The sequence below is a fragment of the Scomber japonicus genome, chromosome 23 (assembly GCF_027409825.1).
Source record: "Scomber japonicus isolate fScoJap1 chromosome 23, fScoJap1.pri, whole genome shotgun sequence".
NCBI classification, from domain to species: Eukaryota; Metazoa; Chordata; class Actinopteri; order Scombriformes; family Scombridae; genus Scomber; species Scomber japonicus.
In genome coordinates this window covers 6,439,140-6,451,680 of record NC_070600.1, presented here as the reverse complement: position 1 = coordinate 6,451,680, position 12,541 = coordinate 6,439,140, and the positions used below count along the sequence as shown (strand labels likewise).

General features: G+C 41.2%; 1 protein-coding gene across 1 annotated transcript; it reads left to right on the top strand.

Annotated features, from left to right (window-relative positions):
- Positions 1-364: 364 nt before the first annotated feature.
- On the top strand, positions 365-8,968 carry e2f7 (E2F transcription factor 7). Its single transcript, XM_053314214.1, is given in 12 exon segments — positions 365-472; positions 1,478-1,795; positions 2,088-2,247; positions 2,523-2,762; positions 3,712-3,867; positions 3,992-4,135; positions 4,250-4,426; positions 4,536-4,620; positions 5,849-6,148; positions 6,615-6,778; positions 7,138-7,520; positions 8,774-8,968. Coding segments are annotated over 12 exon segments (2,430 nt in total).
- The last annotated feature ends 3,573 nt before the right edge of the window (positions 8,969-12,541 follow it).

Genomic DNA, 12,541 nt, shown 5'->3' with positions numbered 1-12,541 from the left:
TTTACTGAGCTAATAACCGATATCCTATAGCGTTACAACCTCCATTAACCGTCATTTATTAAAGTCATGCGAAAGTATAGACAGCTTTCAATTTGTCACATAGGCTGCCACCCAGGACGTTATGTTAACAAGCTCAACCTTTCCTCAGTGTTATAGTTTGTTAGGTTAACAGCCAGCAGCAGAGTTAGCCTGCTAAGGGCTAGTTAGCTGATGTTCTTTGCGCCAAATTCAGCTGACCACCAGTCAGAGTTTTCCAAACTTCTCCACTCACTCAGTTAAGATAAAAGGAGGTCAACTCATTTGTTTCACACTTGATCTATACACACATACTTTGCTTATTTTGGGCTGCACTTTTTTCCCCTAGATGGAAGTTGAATGTTTGGCACTAAAAGACCTCACAAGTCCAAGGAAAAGTTTCCCCATGGATCCGGAGGAGGAGGAGGAGGAAGACGGGGGCCAAAGTGAACAAAAGGTAAAGACGGACTTTTCAGTTGGATCTCAGGTCTGGTTTGAGCAGTGTGGCAGGTTTGATGTGAAGTAACTGAAGTAGAGGTACATCAGAGAGAGAGAGAGAGTAATGTGTGGCATATTAAAGTTGAGATAAGGGAGTAAGATGTAGATCAGACTGGGGCAGAGAGAATGGATTTGAGGGGAAAAAGGGGCTGTGAATTATTGGCAATAAGTGGATTTGGTTGAAAGTACATGATTTCTTATTTTAATAAAGCCCCCCCCAAATTAACGAGCTCTCTCAGTCCTGGCCCTGACATTTGATTCTCTTGGGAAGAAGTTTTGTTATTAAGATTTGATTGACAGCAGCAGAATTGCACATCTTAATAAACAACAAGTTTTAATTTAAAAGATATGGTAATTTAACAGCCTTGAAAGTCATTTAACAGAAGCAATGTTAACACTAGAGCCTGACTGATACTGGATTTTGGATCCAATGCCCATATAAGGTAGTAAAACAATTCTGATAGATATATCGGCTGATAATCTTGTACATAAACACACATTTACTGCAGTGGTCCCTCAAATCTGGTTACCAAACACTTTCCACAAAGAGATATATATATATATATATATATATACATATACACATATATATATAAATAAAATGGTGGAATGATATTTTACAGTTTAAGAGTTTAAAAATGACATCAGTGCATTGAAACCGTAATCTTCACTTGGAATTTAATATGTATATATTAAACTTGAATTAGGAAAAAATGATCAAATAAACATCAAATGAAGCATATATATAGATAGATAGATATAGATATAGATATAGATATAGATATAGATATATATATATATATATATATCTCTGCACAAATCAGACGGCATGAACACTGATACCAATATCTGATGGACCAATATCAGCTGATAATACTGGTTGACTCTGATACATCGGTCAGGCTCTAGTTAACACAGCAGAATAAGACAAACTCCTACTAATAACAACCCATTTCCATCACAGGAAAACATCTGCACAGGGAGACGGAGATCCACGCCGCTAAAATCCACGGAGTCCGCCGTCCCTTCTTTGCTGATCAACAGAAAAAGCGCCACGCCCGACCTGGCCCACATCACCCACATCACCCCCATCAAACACACGGCCTTGGCCGAACCCTGGACGCCCACGGCCAATCTGAAGATGCTGATCAGCGCCGCCAGTCCGGACATGAGGGACCGAGAGATGAAGAAAGTTCTGTTTAGGCCCATAGAGAACGAGAAGGACAAACCTGCCAGTCCAGATACTGTGACGGAAGATACGGAAGTAGAGGATTCTTGTCAGGTAAGAGAAGTGGTACATTGATTTGTACACAAGATTTCTAGAGGTCTCTAAAACCAATATTGAACATTTTAAGCTCTTATCTCTGTTCTTTAAGTCTAAAAATGTCTCATTTTTTATTATCTTTTATTTAGTCAACTGGGAGGAAAATCAGAGTGTAGTTATCAGTTTACTACTTTATTTATGACAAGGGGAATTTGTAATAAGCAGCTGAACTCCCTTTAGCTTGTTTACATTTCTATTAATTATTGGGGAAAACTTATCATCCATCTTTTTTACGCATTTATCTATCTAGTTCGAGGCAATGGAGGAGGAGGACGATGCGGAGAAGAAGCCAAGCAGGAAGCAGAAGAGTCTGGGTCTGCTGTGCCAGAAGTTCCTGGCCCTCTACCCGGATTACCCATCACCACACGACACCATCTGGATCTCACTGGACGAGGTGGCCACCAATCTGGGTAAGAGGCGGCAGCGGGGAAGGAAGAGGAGAGAATTATTGATGAGTGTGAGGGAATGAGGGAGACGATAATGAAAGCAGCTAATGTCCGTTTCATGAGCGTGATTAAGTTTTTATGTTATTGGATTCTGGGCAGTTGCCATGGAGATCTCTCATATCAACCTGGTATATGGCTCTGGGTTTAATTGTAGATTTTATAGAACTTTATTTGAATCTGAACCCAATATTTTGGTGAGATTTGACTAGAACAGGTGTATTATTTCTGTTAATTGTCAGGGGTGGAGCGGCGGCGCATCTACGACATCGTCAACGTGCTGGAGTCGCTCATGATCGTGGGCCGGATAGCCAAGAACAGCTACACCTGGTACGGCCGGCAGCGGCTGGAGGTCACGCTGGAGGATCTGCAGCGGAGGGGCCGGCAGCAGGGCTACCACCTGCAGATGGAGCTCGCCGCCGAGGCCAGGGGGGCAGGGGTGGGCCGCGAGGACGACGGAGGGGAAGGAGACGGCAGCCAAGGTGAGGAATGGAGAGATCAAACAGGACATTTCTCCTCTAAGCACCTTTTACTGTGTTGATCACCCACTGTAACGCAGCCAATGAGAAAGAAGCTGAGGTTTATTGTTATAGTTATTAGATAAGAGCTTCAGTTAAATGCAGCACATGTAGCTGCCATCAAATTAACACGACAGCTAAATGATGGTTTCTCCTCAGGCTTAAACCCACAGGAATGATTATCAGTCTGGTTTCCATAGCGACCCCCACCTCCTCATGTACACACTAACAGATTTTCATGAAGAGTGTGTGTGTGTGTTGACTTGATGGTGTGATAGGATGATAAGAGCACTCATGACAAAGAGGTAATTTATAAAGTGAAAGGCTGCTGACAGGCTTTGAGGTTTATTAACTATTTAATGTGGGCTGGTATTGTGGTCAGTTTCCTGTGATGGGCTCAGGTGATATAATAACATATAATGGTTATCACTACAGAGCCACAACTACGGCTACAAATGGGTTACTCTTACTCATTTAATTTTTTTTATATTTTTCATGTTTTATGATTGGAGAACATGATGATTGACAAGAGGAAAACATTTCACCTCCGCAAAAACAACATCCAGATGTTGATAATGGTAGTGCAGATGCAGCATTAGAACATATTCTAAAATGATACATTTTCCTTTAGTTTTGACATGTTTAGTTTTAGTGGTGAGGGGTTTTGATGGTAAAGAAAAATCTCATTATATCCATGTAACTGGAACAAGATGTAGTTTAGTAAACCCATATGACTTACAGTAGAACCTCATACTGTTGTCAATGCATTTAATGGCTAACAGTGCATGTGTGATGCACATTTACATGTTTTGGGTTTCATGTCAAGTCTTTAACATGTTTTAAATCTAATGTAACAACAACACAAGAAATATATAGTAATCTGACATACTTTGTGTACTTTGTTGTTCTGCAGCGGCCGGCAATAGAAAAGACAAGTCTCTGCGCATCATGAGCCAGAAGTTCGTCATGCTGTTCCTAGTGTCCAAAACTCAGACTGTTACTCTGGACACGGCAGCAAAGATCCTCATAGAGGAGAGCCAGGACTCGTCCAGTCACAGCAAGTACAAAAGTAAGTAAATCCAGCAGGAGCACCAACATCTCATGTGGTATCACCAGCAGATTGTTTTGGTGGTGTTAGTGGTTCTGTTAATCCAGAAATACAAATCTAAACTAATCATCATCTGTATCTTCAGCTAAGGTGAGGCGTCTGTACGATATCGCCAACGTGCTGACCAGCCTGGGCCTCATAAAGAAGGTCCACGTCCGAGAGGAGAGAGGCAGGAAGCCGGCCTTCAAGTGGCTCGGCCCAGTCGAATTCAACAACTGTGGAAATTCCGGTGAGAATCTGAGACACACCGTCATTCATAATCATCTAAACCTCAAGACCCTTACATTTCATTCACATTTAACCCTGTCGCTATCATCATCATCATCATCCTCATCCTCTGTAGGAAATACTGTGAATGTAGCGCCCATCCCACCTCCTGAAGCCACGCAGCCAATGGCAGGCCAGGACCTCAGGAAAGCTAAGATGGCGCGCCATGCCTCTTTTAACATCACGCCGACTTCTATAGCCGTCCAACGGCAGGTCAACTCCGCCCCCAGCAGCCCACGCAGGGAGCTAATAGGTAAGAGATGTCACCAACACAAGTACACAGCATATTTGTAAGAAAAAAAGTTGATCATGGTGAAACATTTTCTTCTTCTCTTCTGATAAACCGTTCTCTCACATCACAGGTTTGCCAAATCAGCCTGTAGATTATTCCAGAAAGACGACAGGCAACAGCGCAGTGTGTCGACTACAGTTTGGAAACAGCACAGAGTAAGTAACACACACACACACACACACATTGAACACACTGAGAGCAGAGGAGAGCGTCACCGTCACTCACACACACACACTCTTATGGTTTATATTTATCTGCAGTCACTCACTACATATCTACCACACACACACACACACACACACACACACACACACTCTTCATGACATTTATAATAGAGAGATGATTCTTCTACTTTTAGACCGACGCTGCATAATTTCAGCCAAATGGACTCACTCAGTTTCCATACATTATGCATTCAAAACTAGATAGGAGACGCCAGGCCAGGACTCTTTAATCTCAGCCTCTCACACATAATATTTCACACTGCCTGCCTGTGCTTGCATTGGCTGCTCCATCTAGCTTCAGGCTACATGTAACAGGAGCCGGCCCCTGTGTATTTTTTTTTTGTCTCTTATAGATGTATGCGTTGGCTCAGCGCGTACAGCACACAGTAGTTTCATGTTATTTCTACGGTTTGCTTCCTTGCGTCCAAACCACAGCTGCCTCCAGGCTGCGGCTGTTAAGTGTTTTTGGAAGGAGCAAAGAAAATAAGACGGGGGGAAGTATATGTGGCTGTTCAGAAGGGATATTTTATACATGTGAGGCTGGGTCAAAGTGCAACAGGGGCAGCAGCAGCCCACAGGATAGGATTCAGTTAACTAGCGGTGTATTAGCAAGGAGTTACATAGAGAGGTGAAGTAGCAGTAGGCATCATAGCTGTGGTTCCCCAAATCCCCAAACTCAAGATTAATAAAAGAGTAGGTTGATATGTTGGGAAATACACATATTCACAATCTTGCTGACAGTTAGATGAGAGGATTGATACCACTTTTATATGAAGCTGCAGCCAGTAGCTGGTTAGCTTAGCATAGCATAGCATAGCATTTGACCAAAAACCTCTATAAGTATCACAATATATTGTAGGGATGACTGTCAGTTCTTTCACATAATATTAAAATAATGAGATTTCTGATCAATAGTCATCAGTAATGTGGATATAATGACACATGCTATATTATCCAACATCTAAGACGATATTTAGTCTCACGATATTGATATATTGTTCTTAATTTGTGTTTTGACTGGACCAAAGAAGAAAAAAAGAATCCTGACATTATTCAGAATGGGAATTTGAGGCAGAACCAGCCATCAGTCTAACAATCTAAACTGTAATTATAATGAAACTTCAGAAAACTGACTGTCCTGCCGTTTGTTTCTCCACAGTAACCAGACCAGCCCGCTGCCTCCGTCCTCCTCACAGCCCACCCTGCTGGCACCCACCCTCTACCCCGAGAACCTCTTCCCATCGTCCTCCTCCCCCCACTGCCTGGCCTACCTCCCCAGCCTGTCCCAGCCCTCTGTGGTCATGCTGTACAGGGCGCCGGAGCAACCGGACCACACCCCCGAAGGTCAAAGGTCGCCTGAGTCCGAGGAGGGGAGGAAGAGACGGAGGGAGGAAAGGGAAGAGGAGGAGACGGTGGCGAAGAAGAAGGGAACTGAATTAGAGGATTGTGACAAGGTGAGGTGATGGTATTAAAATGCAAATGAGCACTCAATTCATTTTGGTTTAAGTAAAAGACTGACTACCAACATCATTATTTTAACCCAGTCACACTCTATGATGTCATGCTGCTGATTGTGTGTCTATAATCAGATTGTGCTGTTAATGATTGTGCATAGCAGAGCGTTAAATTGAAACCATGAAATACACACTCTGATGAAGATAAGTCATTCCTGGTGTAATTAAAGACCTCTCCTCTCACTGATGTGGAGGATATTTGATAACTGGAAAATCCTGTGCAATTAATCAGGCTGCACAACCCTAATAACGACAGGAAAGTCGAATTCAATATCATTGAGAATGGGAATAGCATTGTATTCAATTGTAAATGATCTGTTCGGATGTGAATTAGTGGAATAATGTCACGCAGTAAAATGGTAAGTTGCTCTACATTTAAGATTTTTTTCCCCCTTCTCTCTTCCAGATGAGAGCTGACCCTCAGAGAGAAGCAGCACAGTGTTTACAGAGCGGTTCCACCAGGACTTTACCCAGTCGCCCTGCAGGACTCTCCAGAGAGGCTTTAGATGAGAGTGTAGCCAGCAGCAGTGAGCCAACCCAACCATCACACTACCTCTATGTACCCAACAATGCAGGTATATACACCTTTAGTTCAAAAAGAGAGAAAACAAGTCTGATCTGTTTGCTTTCATCTAATTAAGAAGAATAAAGGATCAAGTGTTAAATATATGGATTATTTTAGAAACATCTGTAAATGTTAGAAGGAGAAAGTTAGTAAGGAGGTTTATCAATGAAATGTTAAATAACCAAATTAAAATGAATACGTTTAAAATGTTTTATTCCCATATTTTACAAAAATCAATCAGGTTTAGGTAGAGCACTGCTGTTGGAAGTTTCTAAACATGAAATCTTAAATGTACTGCATTTAAAAGAACATGACATTCTTTGCTCTAAAAACTCATGTTCTCTCCTTTTCTGTCTGTCTTGTCTCCAGGTCTGAACAGCTTCAACTTCCTCCTCTCTGCCGGTCAGCAGCCAGCCGGTCTCGCCCTCCCTCCTAACAGCGTCCCCACCCTGGCCATGCCCTGCGTCCTGCTACCCTCCGCCGCCCTCTCCCATTACCCCCTAGTTGCCAGCGGTCTCCAACAACAGGGCTCCGACCCCAAACTGAGCTTCACCCTGCCTACCATGATGTCCTCAGCTCACTTCATGGTGGGGGCGACACCGTACGGTCTGGCGGCGGAGATCAACAGGTCACCCGTCACATCTCCGTCCACGCCCGAGCAGAGCAAGCTGTACGTGTCGGCTGCAGCGGCGGCTCCTCATTCTCCATCAAGACCTCGACACACCGTTAGCATCACCACACCTGAACCACTGGTAAGAATAGCATACATGTACTTCAAACACAGTGTGACATGAGAGAAAGTGCAGTGCTGTCTTACACACACCTTTTTTTTTTTGTGTGTGTGTGTGACAGCAGTTGAAGTTGATTAATCTCCCAAAGTCATTAAATGTCTCGCCTGTAAAGCCGTACATACAGTAGCTCTGTCAGCACTGCTCCTCTCATATAGTCATATAGTGATGCTTTTAGACAAGCTGCTCAGACTACATGGTGAGTTAATGCAGCATTTACAGACAGTGGGAAAAGTCAAGCACTGAGTTGTAATGAGGCATACATCAAGCAGTGTCCTCTCTTTCCCACCCAATTTCACATGTAACCTGGTGAAGTGATACCTTCATCAAAATGGCTAGAAGAGAAAAGAAGGCATAGCTCTTAATTACTCTCATTATTTCTCATTTGTTGTAAGACTGCACATTAAATCCTGCTACAACTGAAACCATCAGTCGATATGCAACAAATCTGATTATGAGTTAATTAAGCAAAAGTATCTAAAAGTGATAGCTTCACATTAATAATAACGACAAACGACACACGAGAACAAACAGTACATCAAACATAACAGCAAAACAGAAATGAGGTTAGTACAATAGATTAACATCAGTACAGAACTTGACATGATGTGGTTTTATAGTCAGTATGAGACAGAATACGCCAGTCAAATAAGTGTTACAACTCTGAACAGTATCAAACAAAATGATAATAAATTAGGTTATCATTTTAATTTACATCAGTAATGCATTCACAATCTGGGATTTCACTTTTTCTCCTTTGATAAATTAAACTCAGGTCTCTGGTACAATAAACAATCTGTTATCATTCTAACAATTCAACAAGCAAATAATTATAAAAGGGAAAAGTCCATAATGAACTCACATTGGGTTTTCCTTTGTTCTGCTGGAGTGATGTGGAGGGAAAAGGAAGTCACAGGCCTGAAGGGAACCAGGAATTATGCGATTGCAGTATTTCCTGTATTTGTCTGACATTTCAAAGGCTAATTAAACAACAATCTAATCTGATTTGACATCATTAGGAGTGAGCATGTGCTGTCTATACAAATCCAAGATATACTACTTGACCTCAGTAATGTTACCTTGTCCAAAGTGAACTACCTCCAGCTTTATTTAGCCCAGTGAAGAAAAAGTGAATTCTCTAAAAGTTGATTTTCACATCATGAAACAGGATGCTGTGTGTTCATTCTCTAACCTGACATCACTATCTTCCTTCACAGACTCCACACACTCCAAAGGAGACCCCAGCATCTGCCTCCAAGGCTTTCTTCCAGACCCCAGGAACGCTGGGAAGTGTAGTCAGCGCTACACCTGCTTCCAGAAAGAGAGGCTCCGCTCAGAGGAGGCTGGACATCGGCCACCCTCCGTCCAGTTAGACTGTGTCTGTGTGGCTTACACTAGCTCTGATGCAGTAGCACTCAGGTGTCTAGCCCTAAAAGTGAGGGACGTGGTTTCAAACCAACGGTGCTTTTGTTAGTTATTCAAGAAAAATGAAGGATTTCTTTTCAAAATGAAACAATATCCATTTTTTTTAGCATGACTCTTCAAATTAAATCTTTCCTTCAAGATTTTTTTTAAAAAAGTTCTAAAGATGTTTCATAATGTCTCTGAATGGATATTTTATTTTGAAAAGGAACTCTTGTGTTACTGGTTATGTTAACAGTTCAAAAAAGAAAAACGTGCCTCATTGTTAAATTATGGGACACTAGATTTCATAAAGGAGTGAGTGAGTGAAAACAGTATTGCCAATAGAACAGCGCCCTCCTATGGTGGGAGTTGACCACTGCGGTATTTCAACCTTTTGATTTGCCCTCCCAGACACGATCAAGCTACCTAATTCCTAATCCCCCCCCCCCTCCCATCAATGTGTTTTATAGCCCAATTGCTATTTATATATTTTAGCTAATATATGTTGATTACAGGGACTGTAATGGAACTTTTTTTTAGCACTAAATATTTCACGAAGTTACGTCGAAAAAGTTTTTTTGGAATGATTGTCTTTTTTTGGTTGCCCCCCCCGCCCCCTTCCACCCCTGCTGGTTAGTGTTGCATTATCAAGGTGTCATAGGAGCTCTGACTGTAGCAGAGGATCCTCCCCTGAGCTCATTTCAAACACCACTGTGAGGAGAAAAATCACTAAAGCCTTAAAATGTTTACAGCCAACCAATAGGAACTCAAGGACTTGATGTTGTGGTGCTTTGTGTGTGTGTATGTGTGTGTGAGAGAGAGAATGTGAGTGTGAGTGAGTGAGTATCTACAACCATAGTGCTTTATGGTTAAAACACCAAACCCCCTCTAACTCTTGTTACTGGTGAAGGACCATGTGATATGTGACGATGCTCTCAGGTACTTGAATACTTGCGACTTCTGGAGAAATATCAGAGTACTGTAACAAACCTTTTAACCTTTATTTATCCAGGAAAAGTAGACTGAGCTTTCTTCCCCCCCCCCACCCCACATTCATAAAGTCCTACACATTCAGGAGATTTGACGCGGTTGAACGTCAGCTGGTGCAGTTTGGGGTTCACAGTGCCTTGCTTTAAAGGCACCTCGCTAAAGAGAAGATAGCTGTTGTTTTTTCGCCTTTTATCGCATGCCTCTGTACATTGAGGTTGTTCGGGGGTTCGATTCTCGACAACCAAACCAAAAAAAAACAAACCACAGGTGCTCTGTACAGCTCTGTACACACGAGCTGCCAAACTGTGCCCACATGATCCACCCTCAATCGGTGGATTTTTATAGGCATGACTGTACAGTTTTATGTCTGTGATTATTTTTCTACATTGTATCCCATAGTGTCATTAAATACTTACATATGCAGAATGTTAAAAAATAATGATTATTGCACTGCTAGTTGTAGTAGTTGTGTCTGCTGAGCTGTTCCTTCACTCTAGCTCTGCTCTCTGTGTAGTTTTGGGCCGAACAGTTTTTTTTCGTCTATGTGACTTCTATCACAAAACTTGAAATAAAATTTTAAAAAATGTATGTACAAACACTTTTGTAATGTGTGCTCTTTTTTTAAAGACTGATGTAACCCTTTATGTCTCACAAAGGACATTTTGGGCTTTTTTAAAATATTTCAACCATATCACTTCTAATAGATCATTAATACATTATATAGAAAAAAAGTGTAACACCTACATTCTTAAGGAATATTTCCCCATTAAAACTACATTTTTTTTATCGTCCTGCCAAAATATGCAGGACTAACATGCATGCCTGTCATTTTGGAGCCCTGGCTTCAAAATTGTAGTTTTGTTTTTTTCCCCTCACCAGATATAACACCATTTACTTGTATTTTGCCTATGGGAGAATACAATGTAGTGTTCCCCAGTCCTGCTTGTCCTTTATTATGAAGCATTCCAACAGTAGCAGATGGAAACAAACCATACAGATGTGTTCAGGTGACCCGAGCTGCAAATTGCTCTGTGTCACTGCCATCATTTTGTTGAGGAATCACTGCTCAGATTGAACAGTACACTAAATGAAACAATAGTAAAGTGGCCAATCTGTAAACAAACCCTAGTTTCTCATTCACTGCGTTGGTGGATAACACAGGCGGTGCATCAAGTTTGATCTCTGGGTCATATCAGGCTGATTGAGTCGCATTTAAAAACACACACAGCGTGTCACAGGACATAAACATCTAATTAAAGCTTTCACATCGGCGGTAAAAGTGAGTCGAGGGACCCGGCGAGGCATTTATGACAATAACCCTCAGCAGATGGGACAATTAGCTTTATATTAGAAAGCTAAGTTAAGCCAAGTATGTGTTGTGTCTCATCAGTGAGTACACACTTGTTCCTGAGGCATAACCAACACTACTGTTATTACTGCTAATAGAAACTCTGACTGTAACATGCAGTGGTTGAAGGAGTCACATCCTTTACTTAGTAAAAGAACCAACTACTGAGTACTCACTGTCATAATGTGTAGTAAAATTATTATCTTGGTTACTTCAACAACAGATGGTCAGATAGGTTTCCATGCAAACCAACTGGAGTCACTCCCACCTCTAAGTCTGTGTATGACTGGATACTTTCCTCACATCCAAACACAATCTTAAAGCTGGTGTTTTCTAAGGTTGTCTGATAGTTTACTGTGTATGAAAGATAAAAGTGCCTGAATCCTCTACAAACTGGTTCAAATTAGACAGTATAAGAAAATGGACCCAGATACGCTTATTCATTATTTAATTTCCATGAATTGGGAAAGACCCTTATAATAATTATAATAATTAATAGTAACAAAAGTAGACAAAGAATTTCTATTTCTATACCTCTATACCTATACCAAAATGTTCATAGAAAAGGAAACATGCTGATTGGGAAAATATGAGACAAGACTCAAATCCAAAATGCTAAACTGAATTCCATTTACGTTTCTTCTTGAAATGATGCTCCATTTCCCAAAACTCTAAACACAACTGCACACTCATCTTCATAACCCTCCATGTCAAAACCAAACTCTCCTCTCAAAACCTTGTTATCTTACATTTAAACCAACCTTTGCCTTCAAGCATCACACAGAAGCCATCAGATATACATTGACATATACATAGTGGTGAGATCAATTCAAAACACTAACTGTAAAAACCTGTTACTGCAATGAATAATGACATTTATGATTGGACCACAGAACAACCTATTTACATGATGAATGCAATATAAAGACACAGTTGAGTGATAAAGTAAATGTACTGTAAAAATATGGAACCGATAAAAAACCTTAATACATACAAAATCATTTTATACATGGGGAAAGAAATCACATTATTCTGCCTCAACTCTTTGATCCATTATTCCCCAACAAGTGAACTAACACATGGTCCTTTTATCTATCCTGAAGCTCTGATTGGTGCATTCATAATTTTGACCCTCAGTTTTTCCACCTGGAGAATTGTGTGTTAATTAGACTGCAGCTGTGATGACTTGAGTTAATGATATTGAATGGCGGTGCTTTCTTAATGAGTGAAAGCAGGGGAGTAG